At 30.2% G+C, this 22143-nt stretch overlaps 1 protein-coding gene across 9 annotated transcripts in view; it reads right to left on the minus strand.

Moving 5' to 3' along the window:
- The window catches only part of LOC148611691 (axonemal dynein light chain domain-containing protein 1-like), a 23786-nt gene continuing 1643 nt past the window's right edge, over nucleotides 1-22143 (minus strand). The window contains exons 3-29 of one of the 9 annotated variants that reach the window (XM_088592479.1): nucleotides 21615-21793; nucleotides 21088-21188; nucleotides 20813-20921; nucleotides 20346-20431; nucleotides 18807-18863; nucleotides 18373-18481; nucleotides 18018-18092; nucleotides 17444-17538; nucleotides 16926-17018; nucleotides 16446-16512; nucleotides 16110-16268; nucleotides 15359-15627; nucleotides 13786-13809; nucleotides 11510-11591; nucleotides 11064-11246; nucleotides 10746-10797; nucleotides 9307-9523; nucleotides 8621-8638; nucleotides 7621-7714; nucleotides 7181-7371; nucleotides 6294-6365; nucleotides 5332-5428; nucleotides 3928-4110; nucleotides 2964-2993; nucleotides 2486-2635; nucleotides 1921-2030; nucleotides 1-1472 (exon numbers count right to left, since the gene is read on the minus strand). In XM_088592479.1, the coding sequence (XP_088448605.1) occupies nucleotides 1175-1472; nucleotides 1921-2030; nucleotides 2486-2635; nucleotides 2964-2993; nucleotides 3928-4110; nucleotides 5332-5428; nucleotides 6294-6365; nucleotides 7181-7371; nucleotides 7621-7714; nucleotides 8621-8638; nucleotides 9307-9523; nucleotides 10746-10797; nucleotides 11064-11246; nucleotides 11510-11591; nucleotides 13786-13809; nucleotides 15359-15627; nucleotides 16110-16268; nucleotides 16446-16512; nucleotides 16926-17018; nucleotides 17444-17538; nucleotides 18018-18092; nucleotides 18373-18481; nucleotides 18807-18863; nucleotides 20346-20431; nucleotides 20813-20921; nucleotides 21088-21188; nucleotides 21615-21793 (3200 nt within the window). In that variant the 3' untranslated portion in view covers nucleotides 1-1174. Of the gene's footprint in view, nucleotides 1473-1920; nucleotides 2031-2485; nucleotides 2636-2963; nucleotides 2994-3927; nucleotides 4111-5331; nucleotides 5429-6293; nucleotides 6366-7180; nucleotides 7372-7620; nucleotides 7715-8620; nucleotides 8639-9306; nucleotides 9524-10745; nucleotides 10798-11063; nucleotides 11247-11509; nucleotides 11592-13785; nucleotides 13810-14923; nucleotides 14954-15358; nucleotides 15628-16109; nucleotides 16269-16445; nucleotides 16513-16925; nucleotides 17019-17443; nucleotides 17539-18017; nucleotides 18093-18372; nucleotides 18482-18806; nucleotides 18864-20345; nucleotides 20432-20812; nucleotides 20922-21087; nucleotides 21189-21614; nucleotides 21794-22143 lie in introns of all 9 variants that reach the window. The other 8 variants (XM_088592478.1, XM_088592481.1, XM_088592483.1 and 5 more) reach the window with 8 other exon arrangements.

Raw genomic sequence — 22143 nt, forward strand, 5'->3', positions numbered from 1 at the left:
CAAGGTGTATATAATTTATTTCTTTAAAATAAAATCAATAAATTTATGTAAAACGATATTTATATCACAGGCTGTAAGTCAAATAAATTAAAATATACACAATAAAGATAAATTTGCAGTTATGCATAGTTTAGCAGGAAAAACTTCTGTCAAAACATATACAATTAGATTTTAACAGTGGTTTGAGAGAAGTACTATGCCAAATTTCAGATTCGAAACATATTTCGAACAGAAAATATAAGGATAACCATGAAAAACATTATCTAAACATCAACATATCTAGCAGATATCAATACATGTACAGATATAAAAAAATAATTCTTCATTACATTTTAGAAAAAAACCCTGTTGAAATACCATGAAAGTAGAAAATTCTATTGAAGCAATTTTCAAATTATCAGCAGTATGTTTTATATAAGGCAACAGTTGAAAATAAGACACACATTGTACAGTAGGAACAGTAAGATAACAAGTTAGGACAGAGTCAACAAAATGTAATTATAGCATAGTAAGTTAATAAAAATATTGTCAGAACATTTGGAATGTTTTAACATTTATAAAACTATACATGAAGACTTCAAAATATTTTTCAAACCAGGGTTGGGTAAAAAGCTTAATCATGTATGTACAAAGTTCATAAAAAAAATCCATAAATATCATATTTGGAATGTTTAAAAGCTCTAGAGTTCATTACTCTTTTCAAATCAGAGTTAGGTAAATTCATAAGTTTAAAACTTAAGCATTATAAACATCCAAGAACGTACAAATTACAGTGATGTGTGTGTAATCTCTTAACTAACAGTTTAGGCAGCATTAAGAAAAAGGGACTGTCAAGGTAAATGCAATTATATTATGTTTAAATCCATAATCATTGACAGAAAATCACTGTCTCAGATGACTACAAAACCTTAATTAATGTATAAATGTGTAAAGAAGTGGAACTAATAAGCAGTCATACAAAGAAATGGTTGCCTTCGAGTGCAATTGCTTGGCAAATAGGATTGAAACAAAACAGGTCACTAATATCCAAAGGTTCATAACAAAATAGTCCAATACTTGACACCAAATGAATAAGTGAAACAAACTTATCTGATAGTTTCAATATGACATTGTGTTAAACAAACAAAATAGAATCTGAACTAAAATATCAGTAACAGTATATCATATATTAGCATTATTTCTTCTTTGATTTCCCTGATTTAGAACTAGATTTAGAGGCTGTAGATTCAGGTCTGGACTTTTTCTCCTCTTTAGCATCTGACTTTTCCTTACTTGGTGTTTTTGGAGGAGAAACTGACTCGGCTTTTGGGGTAGGCGTTGATGTACTAGCATCCACAGGAGTAGTAGCTGATTCCTGTTCTAACTTGGCGAGTCGTTTTTCAAGCTCTCTAACTTTCTCTTGACTTGTTGCTAACTCCTCTTCAAGATTGGCTGACCTTTCTTCAGCTGTTATTGCCCTCTGTTCTGTTGATCTGTGTAAGATTATAAATAGTATCATCAGTATTGTTTTCTGTTTAATATGCAGATACTTTTTGATGCTTTAATTTATTTAATGAACAGTGCTTGCTCTAATACTCTAATTAAATATCAGCTCAGCGCACAATTTAAAAAAAAAACAACATAATAATTGATTTCAAATAACTACAAAGCATTCTAAATCATACTGACTGATATCTCTCATATAAAGAAAAGATCCTGTTTTGAATGTCTTGAATGAAAACTACTTCAGGCATGTTTAATCTACTTTATGACAATCCATATTTTTTGTCATATCAAATTTATGGAAACTGTAAAAATCTTAATTTTGTGATTCTTATCATAGGTACTATATTAAGATTCTTAATTAGAAGAGCATAATTTGCAGTCACAATTTGTAGAAACTATGTAGGATTTATAAAGATAAACATCTTGGTTACTTACAAGAGCTGATTTTGCAAAGAATCGACTGCAGACAAAGCTTCAAATGATTTCTGTGGGTCTGGTGCATCAGCCATTCTCTGTAAAACAGCATCTGTTGTCATCGCAGGTGGCTGAAAGAGTAAACCAAATTATCATCTAGTTTTATTATCAAGGCCTGTCTGCAGGGAAACTGTAATTATGTGGTAAAGATGATTGACATGTACATTAGCAAGACAAATCTAAAATGATATATTTTAAGAAGTCAATATGCAGTTTTTATTGCTTAAGGTGAGTATAATTTTTGTAATAAAATGTTGAAAATTCTAAATTGGCAAATATAAACTTCTATACTGCAATCAATTTTATTTCAAGTGTGCTAACTTCCATTGTATTCCAGAGTATACAATATTCACTGCTTTCTTAAGTGTACTAACCTTTACTGTTTCCCATTATTCTAACTTTCACTAATTGCATATTGGGCAAAAAAGTGTGAAAACATACTGTACAAAATGCATGCACCAATTTTAAGAAGAACATTTCTTTAATTAAACTCCTGACACAGAAATTCACTTGACATGAAACTTACTGCTTCTGTGCTCTGTCCTAACACCTGTTTATGTGTATTATCATCATGACCTATTATCTCCATCATGTCCTCTTTCTTCTCAGTCTCGACAGGCTCCTTTGGAGAGGTTGGCTTAGTAACAGGTGCTGTTTGTTCTTGGCTAGGTTTCTCCTTTAAAGGTAAGAATGATAAAATTTATTGAAATACCTTTTAATCTATTAGTTGTTCAGTAAAGTGGCTACTATGCATGGCAATTGTTTGAGATATGTGATGGGAACTATTAGTAAATAAGTTTCCTTTGAATTAATCAAGCTTTACTGGTACATTAACACAAATCTTGAGGTTTTTGTAGCTCTTGAAGAAATTACTGGCAGCTGGCTCTTGTCAAAAATGCCAGCTTGACATGGCCATTTTTAGAATGTATAAAATGAAAAGTTAAGCTATGTAAATAATCTGTTTTGATCATTTGTTTCCTGCATTTCAGAACATAAAGAAATACCTTTTTATCTTCTGTTGTTTTCTCTGCAGGCTGAAAATAACAATATCAAACACAGTTTTAAAGACTTTATCACTTGTAACCTGGAACAAAAAACTATTCTTGAATTTGTTTGTTGTTCTTTACATTTTCTACCAAGACATATTTGTTTCATTTATATTCATGTGAACTTCCTGTTTTTTTAAGTCTGGATGGTCAAAAGTCTAGGTAATGTCAATACAAGTTTGGGGGAAAACTTGTACAAAGTTGATAATGTCAAATACAAAATACACATTAAAATGGAATCTTTGTGAAAAAAGGAACCTCAAAATGCAGTACTTGGCATATTCAATGATTGGAGAAACAGAATCATTAGAATATCTGATTATCTGTTTATCAAAATACCCTAGCATCTCAGACAATATCCTCTTTTTATCAACATCCCTTTTACTGCTGACTTGTTTTCCTGTTTTACCACAACTTATATTTATGGCCATATTTTATAAATATCAGACACAAAATTTCTGATTTTTGATATTTTTAACATCAGTACCATAAAGAAATTTACAATCCATAGAGCAAAATTTGCAATAAAAATTTGTAGTATCTAGAGAATTGGTATAAGTCCTCTACCCATATCAACCCATGAAATTACACACCATTTTGGCTTACCGGTAATTTAAATTAACTACTGTAAACCCTGAAATTTTTGCAGCAGTTTTTATTTTCGCTATTTTCATGCCAAGATTTGTAACATGAAAATTAGACTGTAGTAGATATTCTTTATAGAACATTGCAGTAAAATTTGATGAATGATCATAAATTTAAAATTGTGTGAAAGCAGATTTATAGATAGAAGAAACCATAAAAAAAATATGTGCAAAATTTCCCAGTACACAGTGTGCAACTACCATATATTTATGATTTTTGTTAAGACTACATGTTGGATTTTTTTAGATTATATAGGTTCTATTGTTAGAACATATACCTTGCTCTCCATGTCAACTTGAAGCTTCTCCTTGTCATGATAAGTATAAGTATCATGTGAGTCCCTCCTCTTGTCTGGGATATCATCTAGGGAGACAGGAATGGGAAACAAAGCTTCAATGGGTTCTCCTAGCAGTTGGCTGGTAAGGATCTTAGCTGTGTGAATCCAGTCTTTGCATTCATGCTTTAAATAAACATTATGTTGAAGTTTTGCATATATACACATCTTGAATCACAGTACTCTTCACTTCCTTCATTGAAAACTTTCAAATATATTGTATGTATAGTCCCATTCAATTTAATATATGTACATGTCTTATGGAGGTTTTCTTGACACAAAGATGCACTCATATTTGTTTTAAAAAATATTTTTTAAGTGACTATAATTCTGATATGGAGTTAATTGCAATTATGGAACATTTCTTTTAATATATACTGTAAACATATTCATTCTTGCGGATGCTAATTTTCATGGATTCTGTCAAGTGAACATAGTAGCCGGTATCAATTTTTGTGGTTTAAAAAAAAAAAAATTGTGTTGTATAGTGTTAAAAATCAATTTCAAGTGTACTTTTTCACGATTTTCTATCCACCGCAAAAATAGTGAAAATTAGTATGTTTACAGTATTCATCTTTAAATCATGCAGAGGAGAGAAAGAAATTTGAGAACATAGGGTGTCAATGGCTCTGAAGCCTTAGATCATCAGATGTACTAAATCGTAAACATGTCAAATGTGGGCACCCATGTGTGAAATAAGCAGAAAATTCGTTTGATGAATTGGTCATAATTATGAGCGGTAATTAATAAACAATATTACCTGGTATTACGAAATACAATAAAAAATAATTGTTACTTGCAAATTTGGTTGGAATGAGCCATTAAGATAACACCTGAACTAATTATAATTTGAGCCATGTGTGAATGCGTTACGACTTACTGTAAATGGGTATTAATTTGCACATTAAAGGACTTATAACTCCAGAACACTCGATAATCTATTTCCAGTTGAAAAAAAATTTAGTTAACGTATCTTCTCGGGTTTGTTTATATATTTTAACGATTTCAAAGTTTCTATTAACATTATCGTATTCATTCATAAAGGACAGCGGTAATGATCAATAATATTTCAAATATTGATTTCAATCGCTGGTTTGACTGTTTGACTGGTTATGCTGATTGCAGTTTCCCAAAAAATTTGAATTACAGCAATCAAAAGTGAACTAAACAAATCTAATGAAATGCATTATAGAAGAACATTTTTTCTTCAAAATCCTTAGATAAGTCGAAGTGGGCGATAAGTCAAGGCTGACACTCTGCTGAAAAAAAATATCGACCTATAGTCCCGAAATTTGGTAGTTAAGAGTTAAATGTAAATTTAAATGTTGTAATTACAATCTCACTAACCCTTAGTGAATTCAGATCTTTGAGTTCATGCTCTGGATTGTCTTCATTGCTATCTCTCCTTTGTTCTGTGTTTTCCATAACAATTCCAGTACAGCACCTGTTAATGATATTCATTTCTGAATTAAAATTATCAACATTATTTACTCTTAGTGCAATTATCAATGAGATATTTTTATTGTTTAAAGCTAAAATTCAATATTTAGAACAAATGGAAGCAATACACTTAAAAAAATTCTCAATAAAAAACAAACAAAATAAACAAAAACAACACAAAAACAAATAAAAAAGGTTTTACAGGTTTGAAGGAGGAAGAAACATAGGACATACAATGACCTCTACGGGTAGTGTGTATCAAAATGAACTACCATTAGCTATTGTCTTGAACAGTGAATTTGAATTCCACAGTAGTTTAACTTATTAACTGTTTTTCATGGTAATTAATTATGGCTTTGTTTAAGTATGAAAATATTTGGTTGAATGATTTTTAAATATCATTTTATAGATAGCAGTGATTTACCAAATTTTCTCTGTGTAAAGTTATCTCTATAATAAATAGGATAATCAATTGGTTATTGTGAACAACCAAAATATAATCGCTCGTGCCAAGAATGCAAGAAGATTTAAATTGTGCATGAAACAAGTTCAACACACTTGTTAGATCCAAGCATTCTTTGGCACTCATGATAATACTTTGGTTATTTACTTTTTCCAATTAATTATCCTATTATTATCCAGAAATTTATAGTGTGATGAACAACCGACAGATCAAAAGAAATCAGTACCACTATCTACCCCAAACTCATTAAGCAGGGCTATAAAAAAAACCCTAAAAATTATAATCTATAATCTAAACAATTAGTCAACTTGAATTATTTCTCCCTCAATATTTGATAAGAAAAACGACATGGCATGAAATTGCTAGATGGAAAAATGTTTGTGTTTCATGTTTTTGTTTGACTTACGATGCAGCATCTTCAGCGAGACCATAGAGAAGATCAAGCTTTTTAATGTTGAACAATCTATAACCTACAGATCTATAAAGCAAGAGAGAAGTAGAAGCAAACATGTTAGTAATGAGTGGTGCGATGAAAAGGAAGATTTGTGAATGGTTATAATAAGCCACGAAAACTGTATGTGTATGGCTCAATTTCAAGTCTAAAAAATAAAAACATATAGTTATTTCTCTTAAAAGTAATATGTTACTCTAGCAATTAATTGAAGTAAAATCTATTTTTCATAAATGTACTTGCATATTAACTCCACAATGAGTATTGGGAGGAGCCGCTATTAAAACAGTTTTCATGGATAACAGCAATAGTACAACGATTAAATAGCATAGCAAGCATGAAAAATCTCAAAACAGCAAGATTTAGGGAAGAAAACATTGCATCAGGTTTTAAATTTAACTTTTTGAAAAAAAAATAATAACAGAAAAAAAAATTTAACTTTTTGAAAAAAAAATTATAATAGAAAAAACAAAAACAGTACAGTACTTCATAATATATAATCAAAGTAATATTCATATTTAGGAATTATTTAAATAATACATAAATTGCCAATTTAAAAAAAAAAATTAAAATGCTTAACAGTTCATGTGTTCAATTCAAGAGCATTGGAAGGAAATATTCAATTACTGATTTTGCTGTAAAAGATAGAAACATATGCCAAATAATGATGCATTTTTTTGGCTTTTCATTTAAATCATGAGAATAGAAGCAGCAAAAACCAATTGACTACATGTGATATTTTAAGCACAAAATGTGTACTAAATCATGACTAACTACACAAAGACAAAGCCATGCCCAAATCTAAAGCTAGCCTAAGAATTGATCAAAAGAAATATTCTTACAAAGCAACATATCTGGAGAAATCCTCTAACTGTTCAATCAATACTTTGACATTATAGTGGAGCTCATTCAGAGGGAGGCTGGCAATCAATGCCATCTCTGCAGCTTCTTTAGAGTTACCCTCTAGGTCTGGGGCTAGTCGTAGTAGCATCTGGACCATCCACAACACCATCTTAGAATGGTACTGTGAAACCTAAATAAAGAGAGATGACTGTGTTATTAAATTATAGGTAAAGCAATAGTTTCATAACTTCTTAAATATTCTTCCCAAAAAACTTTCAGTTTTCCATCTTGAATTCTTCAGCAACAAAAGAAAATATCTTATTCAAGATGTTTCAATACCAAGCCTGAGTAATGACCAATATTATAAGATGAACTTTTATACTGAACTTCAACAAGGGATAAAATGAAAGCCTCCTAGAGACTTTGATCCCATTCTTACCTGTTCAACAAGTAAGGCATCCTCGCTGTCTATATAATTGGTGGCAGATGATGCCCACTTCTGTACCTTCTTAACTGTCTCTGTGATGTCAATGCTGTTAATTAAAAATTTTACAATCAAGTTTGGTGTCTATGCTGATAATAAAAAAATGTAAGAAGTAAAAGTTGCTGACTCGAATGTAATGGAAAGTAAAAAGTGGAAATATCATAATTTGAATCACATTAAACAGAATATGATTACCGGTAAAACTACTGGAAGAAAATATTGTAATGAAAATTAGTTTTATTTTCTTGTAACATTAGCATAACTTCCAAATGAAATGACAAAAAGTATCTATTAATATATTCTACTCAAAATTTTCCATCATTAAAATACAAATACTGTAATGTATACAAGAACCATAAATAAAAGTCTCTCTTCTGTCCAACAAAAAATTTGAAGACCTGCAAATTTTCCAATTAAAAAAAATGTAAATATAAAAATTTAATAATAGACTAAACAGTCTCTTTTTATTTAAAACAAATGTGTTAATAGCCTGGATAGGTTGCAAACAAAATAAATAATTACAAAACTGCTTGAAAATTGCCTAAAAAACTTTCTATGATGTTATTTGAATACCCCTCCCCAATCATTAACAGCTGGACAGAACAGAGACTCCATCATCAGTTACAGTGACAGGCTGTGTTGATTAAATCCTTACTTAGCAAAAATTTATTTCAGTTATAAGAATAAAGGGAAATAATTCACTTGAAAAATAAAAACAATGCTTTTTTTGGTTTAATTTTTGGTTGTTTTTTTTTTAAACCAGGGTCATTACTTTGGAAATTTAATGTAACTACAGGAGAAATTATACAAAATTTATTGATGAATAAAAATTTAAAGAATTACTCAATGTATTTTTTTTTTCAATTCAGAAATAAAATGAAACATTAAATGAAAATTTCAAACAACTAAAAACATGATGAATCTAATTGATAAATGAACAAATCCAACTTGATACCTTCTGTGGCGAGATCTTCTGTAAATAACGCTTTAAAGTAAATAAATTTGTAAACCAAGCCTAAAAGTATGAAAAGATTATTCTCCCATAATTCAATACTTACAGTTTTGTCGATGTACTTTAACCTTAACCAGTTCAGTACCCACTACTACAACACTTTATTACATCAACAGAGCTATTTTTAGTGCATTCAACCCGTAACGAAAATATCAAAACAGTGAAACATTGTAACATAAAAATGTGTGTTAAAGACACCACTACTATTAAGATCTTGGATAAATACAAACAGGTATAGAAGTGCTATTCAACATAATTGCAGGAATTGTGTGCAATTTTAGAATGTAAACAAATCTATTTGGTTAAACCATTGTAAAGATGGACCCAACTGGCTACTATATTAAAATCTGATTATGTAAGCTTTGAGGAGAATAAGCTTCAGATTAAAAAACTTTAATTTGAATAAATCAAGTAAAAGCATTTATAAATATTAGCACCAAAATTGGTAAATTGGTTACTTTGATGTTACAGTGCAGTAATATTATAAACCACCTATTGAATTAGGAAGCAACTTGAACCATTGTTACAGAATAAAAACAAAATTAGAATAAAATGCAATCTGTTTATATAAACAGTGTTAAGGAAAAGCAAAAAGGTGAAGTAAAAACCAGCCAACACATCACTGATACCTGGTGTGGAGCCTCTCTTTCTCACGATCCTCCTCTTTCTGAGTTGTGCCTACATACTCAACAGCCTCATCGATTCCAACAAGCCAATCTTCCATCAACTGTACCAGACTTCCCCATTCATTATCGTTGATTGACAGGGTACCATTCAGATGTGATGTCAATTTCATGTCCCAAGTCTCCAAACCATTAGATAGATGAATTACTCTTGATGCAACTCCTATAAAGGACAGGGACATAAATATTAGATAAAAGGTCCTCGATTGTTTATATTCATGTGTATAGGAAAAATTCTCCAGTCTACCAATAATACAGACAAAAGTGGATACCCTTCAAAAACTGACAGATAAGATTCATGAAATAATAAAAAAAATAACTCTATCTACTCTCTATCCTACAATGCTAATTTTTTATTACAGGATGTCTGAGGATTGTGCTATCTGAAAATGAAATAGTATCTCTGGTGATTACACCAAAAGTTGCAGTCATCATGCAAAACAAATGTGATGAAGATAGAGGGTGAAATCATTACCATAAAATGAAAAAAAAGAAGAAGAAATGTTTCATAAAACCAGGCCTGGGGATCCTGATTGGTTATCCCTCATCAAAAAATAGAAAAAAAATCAATTAGTTTTGAAAACAAATCTACTACAGATACCCTTATTACAGCCTAAATTGAATTGGATTTATAGTAATTTAAAAACAAACTTATCTTATAACGGTTCCAAAACAAGGGGACAACCTTTCATTAAACTTGACACAATTAAACCCATTAGGGTTTACATTGCAATAGGAAAAAAAATTCTGGATGTGCAATAATTTATCTTATAACACAAAGGGTTTGTGCAATTCCTACCTCCTGTTTGATCCAGCTTCTTTTCTAATTGACAAGTTCAAACAGATAAGATATTGACAAATTTCAGTTTTAAAACTGACAATTACAAACAGTGAAAACATTTTCTGCTTTACCAGTTTTCCTTGATGAGTGAAATGTAATTTTTTTCATTATAATTTGTTTTTTATTCTCAAATAAGGTACTGTTAAAAACCCGCTTGAATCACCAAATAGAATAGCATTATTTAATCACGCTCACTCAATTTGATTCTGAACACACAAGAAGGCAAAAGTACCATACAAAGTACCAGCATACTACAAACATAGTTTAGCGAACAGTAATATCAGCCCCTAAAGTAATGGATTTCCAACACATATCAATTATTATTAAAACATATATAGAAAGTAATCCCAAATTTGTAGACCCCTATAATCATTCAAAAGGTGTACAAGAAAAAAAGTGAAGCCTTTTCTAAGCATATCAAGATGTTTTTGTACCAATGTGAGCAAAACAGAAGTTAATTTTTTTTTCAATAAATACATACTTTTAGTGAAGAGTGCTATATAGTTTTAAATATGTATGTCCCAATTATACTATATAAACTTACCATTTTCTCCTGTAATTCTATTATCAAATTGATGTAATAGCCCTTCCACCTCCTGTCAAGTAAAATGTAATGATATTGAAATCATAGCTCATCATGCAAAAGAAAAAAATAATATATGGATTATTCATGGATTAATCATGTGGCCATTGACATTTGATTTTAACATAAATTATGATGAATTCTTTATTGTTGATGCTTGATATATAAAATAGCCAGTACTATATCATATAATCATTTGCTATCCAAAAAAGTCAAGTAAAATATAGTCTAAAAAATTCAACAAACAAAAAAAATGTTAACATCGATTTTTTTTCCAACCTGATTCAGGGTCACCATTCTATCTTGGTCAGGGTGGTTTTTAGATGGATCTTTACGATGACGACTGAAAACTTTCAGAGCATTATCTGTCCATCCTTCCATCTGCATTCTGATCATGGTCAGTTTATCTTGACCTTCCAATAAAGTTTCTCCTCCATACTTCTCAGTCTCTTTACTTAATATCTAAAGAAAAGAAAAATTTAATTTCTGACAATAGTAAATCCTTCTTCGCTTTAAATTCATTCATTAACAGTGTCTTACATCAAATAAACAAAGCCTGTATATAGTAAATCTGTGCGACTGAAACCTTAAAAAAAAGACTGTTCGGTGTACAGTGAAATCTTATTGACAAAATCTTTTTGAACCATATGTTTCTTCTAGTTTATTTCAATATAAAGTATTTGCAATACTTTTATGTGTATAGCAAAATATTAACACTGTAATACCTCTTCCCAATGCTTCATTTCTTGTAAGAAAGTCTTCAGCTTTTCATCGTCTGGTGGTCTTCTGAATTGTCCTTCAGCATTACTGAAAATATACAATCAAAAAATGTCAGTGGGATTTTTCTACAGAGATTTGATTTATTAAGTAGACAAAACATAACAGTTAAGTACAGTTCTGTCTAAAACCAGGCAAGGGGTGATTCATCATATCTCAAGATAATCAATGAAATTATTCAAATACATTTGTTATGCTCTAAAAAAAAACCTTCATATATGTTCATTTCCTTAGATCTGCTAGTTACATATCGTGAAATAACTTTTGACTGATTATAATGTAAAAAATTCTGGTGAGAAATTTTCCCTTACTTTTCTGTAGTAGAACATAAAAATTCTAAAGTAGGCAACTCAAACAAAAAAAAATATTTGGGATTAAGAGTTGCATGAATCACTTATCAGAACATTCTGCCTGGTTTTAAGACAGAGTTGTACTCAATAAATATATATCACTATGACACCAAAACTTCAAAACGCAGCACTAAAGTGTTTTATTGATGTATCTGCATGGTTTGAGAACTGAAAACAAATCAGAAGAAAATGTTATATACAACTTGAATGTAACTGTGTGAAGCTGTTTCCACATACAAATAGAATACATATTAATGAAAGGGAAAAAACTTACAAAAAATGTAACCATTAATATACTTATTTAAACAAAATAGCAGCAGGTTAATCTACATCTGATATCAGCTTTCTAGCAATCAGTTTTTTCCTAGCATTAACCCAGCTTTGATCTTAATAAATTGCATATAATATTTTTAAAATGGTAATCATTGAGTTTTTCAAGTTTTATTTGCTCTCCCCTAAGAAGTATGAAATGGACAAAAAAAAAATATCCTGAAATACATTCAACATTAATGTAACAGATCCATGCAAGTGATTCTCATGCACTCTTTGTGCTTTAATTATACATTGTGCTATTGTTTCTTTCTAAATTTTATTACAATGACAATACTGCAAGGAAATCTTAAGCATTATCCATGCCTGCTTTCATGCATACACAATTTTGGGAAAATGCATGTTGATAGCAGCGGTGGGATATTAAGGCATTTCATTCTGAAGCAAAATCCATGCCAAATTTAAGAACAGTCATACTTTTACAAAAAAAAGTTAGTAAATGAATATCCAAAGAAATATCATTAATAGTTAATTTCAGAGACATGTAAAAAATACTTACACGTCTCTGTTATCAAATATTTGACTACAGAGATCCTCATCTATAAATCTGTCAGAGCAAAACTATATGATGTCCCTTGTACCATAGATAAACAAGAATTTTCTACTTTTTTTCAGATTGAGAGGAAAGCTTTTGTTATTCATGAAGTTGCTAGTCTATTTAGCAGATAGAAGTATTTGGGTATATACATTATACATTTAGGACAATATTTGAATCTATTCTATCACGTAAAAGTTAATTACAGTGTATGTACAGTTTATAAATGGTTAAAATTTTAAACAACATTGAAATGAACCTTTATCAAGAAGTTCTATTCTTTATAAACTACACATTGAAAGATTATGTTAACAGAGAATACCCAACACCGTATCTGAAACAATTGTACATTCAACAACAAAGATAGACTATTCTGATCTAGCAGTGATGGAGTGACTGATGAATTTTTACCACTCTTACCTCTTTCTTATTGCTCTACAAGTTAAATCAACAATACTTTATATTTTTGAGGCCAGATACACACAAAACTAGATTCACACAAAATGATTTGAATGAATGTCCGTCACCATGATGATAGATGGTTGTACCTCAGTTATCTATAATTTCACTTCATAATTTCTATTTTTGTAGTACAGTTGTATATAAAGTTAAGTGTTACTTTCATAAATAAAATTAACTATTGTTTGAGTTTTAATTGACTATCTTAAATATTGCTTCAAATAGCTATTTGCATCCAATTCTAAAATATCAACTACATTCATTTAGACAATAGAATAATGACATAAATAGAAGGTATTCTTTGTCTTTAAAACAGCCTGGTACATGTGGATAGACTAATATATAAAATACCCTATGTTGGTAGTACAGTTGTATTCATATGGTTTTACCAGAAGTACACGAAATACAATTGAGGTACAGGTACATGTAATGACTGATCACAAATTCTCAGAGCTCTTATATTAACAAAAATTAAAATCATCAAAATGCAGAAAATTAATTATGGGCATGACAAAAACACGACCCCATCCCTGCCAAGTTGGTAGCTTACTCATCATCAAAAAAGATATCACCACTGAAAACAAAAACTTTAACATTAAACAACTGATATGAATGTGTTTTCACAAGTTTCAGTTAACATAGTCATAAAAAAACACTATTTTTTAACTTACAGTTTTTTTTCAAATTAAAGACTACAAGACTATGCAGTGATAATGAAAAATATGCACATTTTTTTTTAATTTTGAGATTTGGAACAACTGTACATAATATTTCATTTGTAGCTAAAATGATTAATTTTAAAGAAGAAAATGATAAGTCATTAACAATCAATCAGAATAATTTTCAACAGAAACACCCTTGAACTACCAATTGGGAAATAGTTTATCTGAAATGGGATTATTTTCAGCCATTTTATGACAAAACATTCATCAGGAAAAACAGCCTTATTTTGAAGGTAATTTAAGGAAAATAATATTACTGCTGTGATACTTATGTTGCAGTCGAAAAATAGTGTAGTGTCTGAGTGTAACAGTTTAATGAAAGGTGGAATTCATAGGTATAGTGATATAAAAATCTGAATCTTTTTAAAAAAAGGTCTTTAACATTTTTTTAAGGAAAAAAATTGTGAACTGTGTAACTAAGCAAAGAAATTACAGGTTTAAACATAAACTAGATGTAAGGGTGATCTCATTGAGTGATATCCCTTGATTGCAGTTCTTAACATGCATGTAAACCCTGTAAGTCAGATGTTCTCCCTTCACATTCATCAATTTCTTGTCCATGCACATTAACACATGATGAAAAGCATTAAAAGTAACATCAAAATCTACTGAATAATATAGGAGGGGTTGTGTATACAAGCTTAATTGGTACATGCATAGTGAAACAGACTGACAGATGGACATCTTGATTCTTAAACTTTTTATCTTGGTTTACTCTGGGATAAAAAAGAGATAAAACTGTAATACACAAATCATGCACTGTGGCAAGTATTCAAAAGATGAAAAAAAAAACAAAATCAAGAAAAAACTAAAAGAACATAAATGTGTGTCTTGCTTTGCTGCTTCAGACATATTCAGGTTTAGTTTTTTATGGATGTAAGTTTTATGACATGAACAAGATATTACCAAAAATAATTGAAGTCTTTGCAGCAAAGAACAAGAGATTCAACATCAATTAAGCCTTACTAAAAATAGAAATCTATTTTTATATCTCCACTGAAAATGTAACAGAATCTAATTAGATTAAGAAAATGTACCTCAAATCACATTATAATTGCTTCATGAAATCTTTCTCATTTTTCCCAATATAACTCTCACCAGGTAAATAAAATTGCAGCTATGGTAATGGTAAGAGAATGTGTTGAAAATCTTTCAACAAGGTCATGCTTCAAAATCCCAAAAGAATACACAAAAATTGGACCAAAAGATTTGCATACTGAATACCCTGTTTTTCCAATATAAATAGATATTCTTTGTTTTACATAAAGGACTATATTTCTTAAGGAAACTTTTCTTTATATCACATTAAATAGCATTGTATACAAATATTCAACGACTAAGAGACATAATTTTAATTAAATGAATGAAAAAACTCAAAAGGGGAGATAACTTAAAACTTACAAGCAAATTTTCCTGATTTCATTCATCCAGTATTCAACACTGCCCCTGATGGACTTTATATTATTCTTCATCTCTACTTCCCTCTGATGTTGGACAGTTTTAAACTCTTCAACCAGATCTCTCCACCTCTCTACATGACCTTGGAGGTTAGTGAGGACTTGTGTATCTCTGTCACTCAGAAGAATGGTAAAATGAGTGGCTAATTTAACCCATGCCTTCTCACTTACATGTAATCTTTTGGCTGTTGTTAAGTTAGCTTCTTCAGTCACCTGAAAGATGAAGAGATAATTATAATTTAGAAAGAAGTTACAAACATTAAAAGACCCCATTAGTAATAAGATGATCTAGTGGAATAATTAATTGGTTAATGGAGGTTTAACATCCAATGGCAGATATTTAATGCATGTTTGCATGATCAACTGAACAGGCCCAGCTTAGTACCATGTTGACAAGCTGAGCAGAATTTTAATGTGCTATCTCATAGAAGCAGCAGACTGCAAAAAAGGTGTGACATTCCAGTCAGACACATCGGCAAATTCATCAAACAAATTGTCGCTCTATCTACTTTACACCTCATGTACAGCAAAGAAACAGTGCCTACCAATTTTGAAGAGTTCGGTAGGATCCTGCTGGGAATCAAACCCACAACCTCCAACACTTGAGTGGACCACAGTACCAAGATACCACTACGGCAGTTGAAAAAATTCATTAAAGATTTTACAGAAATCTCGAAAACAATTCATATTTATACCTTCAAAGCTAAACTGTAGGCAGCATTACTCCACAGTTCCCTCTCATCAGTTAACATAGTGACTTGTTTCTCTAACCTCTTCCTCTGTAACTCATACAGAGCATGGTACTCTGACAATAGGGAGGCGTTCTTCTGAGCTTCAGATAAAGCTTCTTTTAACTTAAATGGAAGATGAAATTACAAACTTTGGCATGAACATACAGTTGGGTTCGACACTTGTACATATATGATCTAATAAAAAAAGCAATCAATTTAGTCTAATATTTTTATCATGCCTTTTTCATTACTCTTTTAAACACTATGTGAAGAGGTGTAAATTTCATTTAATATACTTACATCTTCCTGTGCTTGTTTAGCCTCTTTTGTGACTTTCTTGTCATGTTCTTTAACAGCAGACAACTCACTGTAATACAAAGTACAATATTATTATTATTTAACATGTACTATAAATGTGTTAATTTTCACAGTTTACTAATTTTTGCTACTTTTGTGGTGGACCAAAAAAGCGCCAAAAATAGTACTCACAAAATTGATTTTTGATACTACATTACACATTTTTTTTTGAAATGGTGAAAATTGATACCCATGAATATGTTCACTTTACAGAATTTATGAAAAATAGCAACTGAAAAAATTGATATATTTACAGTACTAAGTAAGAAGTACTGCATGGTTAAATGTACTACAGATGTTATATTAAACATCTATCTTTTCATAGATATCAAACATTGTGTTCACAACAGTCATCATTAAAATAAAAAATAGCTTCCTAACATTAAAACAAATAAATGTTTTCTACCAATATACTCCATTTACCTTGTAAGAATACCAATCGTTGATTTAAACCTCATTAATTCTTCAGTTAACCTTCTATCTAAAGCTCTTTGTGCTATTACTTCTTCATGTAAACTGTAAAAAGGAGTAAACAGTATATGTTTAATTTATGAGAAAAATATATACTTACATTAAATGCATCAGTCTAACTCTAAAATCCAAACAATTCCATACTATACAAGTCTTTCATATAAAGTCTGTCCTTTGTGAAAAAAAACTTAGAGATATGTCGTCTTTTTTTCCAGAATCAAAGAAACCAAATAATCAGAACTTTAAAATATAAATCAGAATCAAATCTGGAGACAAAAATGTAAATTATGTAGTTTATTGTTTATATCCTCCATAGCTGCATCACAAAATGTGGTTATTTTGGATATTTCTGTATAACAACCTGATTGTCTATCTTAACGTTAATAATAAAAGCTGGCCAGCTTTCCAAACATAAAGGTGTATGTTTTATGATCAGAGTTAATTATGATTCAAAAATTATATTGACTCACCTCATAATCTGTTTTGGGACATTGTTAATGAGTTCTTTGTATTTATTTCGTACTTCAGAAAGAAGCTCCCCTCTCTCTACACATTCTATTGTTGCCTGTGAAAAAATGGACAGCAATTTTTTAACATTATATATATATATATATATATAAGTCTCAGAATATTCTTAACTTCTGTTGTATTATCAGCACCAATAATAGTCTAGGAATTCCATGACATCAAAAACAGTTACGAATACTTACATACTTTTATAAATGTATATCATTTTATAAATTTTGAGGGTGTTACTATGGTTATGTATTGTTCAGTTGAGCAGAAAACATATTCAATCTTTGATTTACTTGTGCAGTGCTTCTATAGGACCTCTTATATGTCTTTGTCTACAAAAAATACTGATTGATTGATTGATTGATTGATTGATTATGTTTTAACGGCAGATATTTCATGCATTTCAGGAAGAGAACAACTGACCAATTGAACCCACAAGTACAACCCTAAGACCACCAAGGAGGTTGTCTTGCAAAAATAAAAAGCATACTTCTCCCTTAAACTACATATGTGTACTCAGAATATTACCTGTCTAATCAGTTCAGAAAATACTGTATCATAGATAGTTTGTTCTTTCTTAATCAGGTCCAATAAGTTATGTATCTGAAATAAAGAAAATACTTGCCTTACTGTTAAGGTATATAGTAGTTTACTCTACTTAAAAAGGGCAACATACCTTTTTTGTTATTCAATAGAAAACAAATGCTGGATCATATCAAGTTGTACGCTATGCTATGCTTGACATCAATTTACATTTGATTACTTTCTGATTTAAAGAACTGAATCCAACTTTTATCATTCAATGATGAGGTGCATATTAGTCTTTCAACTGTATAAAAGAAATGAGACCCATTTTCAGGTGTAAATTACAATAAAATATTACCTGTGTAGGACCCTTGACATCCACATCATTTTCTGTTATTCCTAATTTTGACATCATTTTACCAAAAGTTTTTCTAAGCTGAACAACTTCATAGCGACTTGTTGGTTTCCTGTAAATACAGTGTAAAAAGTAAATTGTCAAACTCTAAAATTAATTTCATAATTCTAATGAAGGAAATGTTAACCTGATCTTTCTACAGTTTTCTTCAAGAAATGACACAACAATATACTATAGTAGTCACGTCTACATAGTTGCACCATTTATGTATTTTTTAAGTTTGAATTACCATAGTGCCATCAAGTCAGTGGTTAGGTTTGAATTAAATAGTTTATCAATATTATCTAGGAAACTTTGTTTGGGAAGATAGTATTTGATAGCTGAATATTTTTCAAGAAGCAAAAATTCTTTAACTTAGTATTGTGTATGAAACTTACATCGAAGGAAACATGACTAAGTGTTTTTCATGGTCCTTAATCTGTGTACTGTATTTACTGCAAATAAAAAAGTCATTATGTTATTGACGAACAGAATCAAGAGAAACATGAAGTTGTCATACTGGCAAGGTATACCCATCTTTTACAGGAAGTTGATATGGGACAGTAGACTAATTGTTTACAACATAAGCCCCATTTGTAAAAAGCAACAACCAAATTTGAAATAAATCCATCCATTGGGAACCACGATTTTTGTGACAAAATGTTTTTACTATCATTCCATATAATGAAAAATGGCAAAGTTTCAGGAAACAGGAAGTTGATATCGGACAGCACCCAATATCCCTAACAAAATATGAGCCATCTATATAAACCCACAAACCAAATAAATTAATTAGCAGCTTAAACTGAAACTTTTGTGACTAAAATTATAGTGAAAAATGGCGAAGGCTCACAAAATAGGAATTTCATGTTGTATAGCATCCAAAATTTCTATAAGAAAAACCATCTAATCTGAAATCAATCATCCATTGGAAGTCATGATAAATGCAACAAAATTTGGATGGACAGAATGACAGATGGACAGACAATGTGATTCCAATATATCACCCCTCATTAAGTGATTCAACTTCAGATATTTTCTGTTAGTAAATCTAAATAGCAGTCTTAAATAAAACTCAGCAGGAGGTGACTCATGCATGTTAAAAACCCATCAATTTCACTTTTATTTCTTGTTCATAACATAAACAGTTATAGACCACATAACCAGTCTTAGTTTTTCATTTGGGTGTTGTGCTTTTGAGATAAAATTTATATAGATTGTACATGAAATTAGCACTTTGAAAGAGTTATCATTGATTTCGTTCAATTTGGTTGATTTTAGTGGGACGTTAAAGTGTAGTTTTCTCAAAAGTACAGATCATAATACAGAGAAGACAATTGTCACATAAAAATACAGCATAAATAGACCAAAAATGCATCGAATGTTCCATTGATTTTTCTACACCATAAATCACCTTACCATAGGTAATGTCTAAATTTTATATGGACTGGTACTTAAACAAATCAAAATGTACATACTTCTTGTTTTCATCTACATATTAAACATTTCAAGATAGATCTGCTAGAAAAGGAGTACAATGGAAATATGGAACAACTTACATATATTATCCACTTACAACTACAGACATAATCTTCCATAGCAAACAACAACAAACAAAATGGAAATCGGAGAAATCAGAAGTTAACATACAGTAAAATAAGAAGCAGAAAGGTAAATGCATATTTGACAAACAGAAATTTCATTTTAAAGCAGAAGAAAATCATGTCTCAGTCTGCAATTAATTCATGACATTACTGGACTCATGTACACATAAAAAGGAAATTTTAAATTTATTCTGTCCAAAACAGCTGTATACATTCTGTAATTATAATGCAACTGAAAAATTCATTTACTGTAATTTGAAAGGAAAAAAAGCTATTCATTGTGCTTTTTAACCTACTGACACATTATATAAGCTTATATGTATATAAACTTACTCTTCATGGAATTCTATTCCCATGACACCCTTGTTCTTTACCACATGGTATTCCTCGGGGATAAGTGTATCTGGTAACTGTAAGGGCTGTAAAATAATAACAATTGTTACAAACCATAGGAAAGTACTGGCCAAAGAATATGATTTTTCAGTAAAAGTGAACTGATACTATTCGAAAACAAAATGACATTATTTTCTGTCATATTTAATTAGCAGCAGTAAAAATACAATTTGAAGTTGACATGTTTTGTTTTTGTTATATCAGATTTAATTCTACACTTCAAACAAAGAAAATAGTGAAATGGTAACAAAGACCTTCTGAAAAAAAGAAAAAAAAACTTGTTAAGAGAATGCACAAACTTTATTATATAATTTATAGTTAGTTAAGAAGACCAAGGGGTTTGAAATTAATCAACTGCCTTTACAGAGATACCATTTTAAACTATTTCTATTCCTGCTAAACCATACCTTTTTCTGTTTATCAATCATCTCCTTCCTGATGGCACTTTTATCTATTTTTTCAGGTCTTTCTAGTTTATTGTCATCATTGGGGACATCATACAAAAAGGAAATATCCCTAAAAAGAGAGAACAACAATGAAACAAATTTTCTTCTCAATGTAGAATTTATAATTAGTTTTTAAAAAGATCACTGCTCATTCATGGAAACAAAAAATTGAAACTTGTCTTTTACCATTGATAAATTAATATTGTGTACATTTCAGTGCAAGGGAGATAACTTACTGGCCAGCTCCACAGATACAAGGAGGATTTTCTGTCAAATGTTTGAATCTTTCACGTCGCTTATGGTTCCATACTCCATTAGGTGGAGGTCTTGGATAGGACTAAAACGAAAAAATATGTAGAATACAGAGAATGCATGTAAAGCTGATTATCAGAAAAATAAGGCCTTAGGATAAATTACAAAACTGTCTAACCATTCTTTTAAAAAATCTACTTTTTAATTCCACTTTGATACATACATGTCATACTTAAAGTTCCTTAAAGATTATACATTCAAGTGTGGCTTAATTCTATACAAAATGTATTAATGTATTCATTAAAACTTAAAATTAAAGGTATACATCATTTTTGAGTAAAATTTTTATTTCTGAACATTCAAAATTAAAAAATTACCACTCTCACATAAATAAATCATTATCATTGAATTAAAACCACTTAAATATTTTAAAAAAATAATTTCAATGAAAGCAGGGTTTTGCAACACTTTCGATCTTTTTAGTATGTGTACAGTTAGCTTTTACCCATACCGTTGATGTATTGAGATTCCTAGTACGAGATGGTGGACCAAGCTGGTCTTTCACAGGAGGAGGCTGGGTGAGAGCAAACAAGACATCTTCAGGTATAAAATCACTCATCAGACTAGTTGGGAGTGGTTTACTTCTGTCTAATTTTGTATCACTAGATCTTAAATCTGGTAAAATTTTGTCTGAAAATAAAGAGCATAAGAAAAGATCAACTAATTGTTCAAAATCATAAACAGATGTTATTGCTGCACTATTATTTGGAGAGTTGTAACTTAACAACAACATGGATGGCTTTATTGCTTGAATAAATTTCAAGAACAAATCAATAAGGATTATTTTAAAATCATTCATATGTGTCTTACTCTGTTTAGAGTGATCATGCAAAACCCACAAAATATTGTATAGAAGTTCTTTTATGTTTTAAAAATTGAAAATATGAGAACAGAGAGTGAAAAATGTGAAACCAGTAAACCATCTTTTTTTACAGGGAGAGGTACATGAAATATAATCTCTGATGCAATTATTTTGCACA

Source organism: Perna viridis, chromosome 7 (genome assembly GCF_037379345.1).
Source record: "Perna viridis isolate PV_CMFRI_1.1 ecotype Kerala chromosome 7, ASM3737934v1, whole genome shotgun sequence".
In the NCBI taxonomy this organism is placed as follows: Eukaryota; Metazoa; Mollusca; class Bivalvia; order Mytilida; family Mytilidae; genus Perna; species Perna viridis.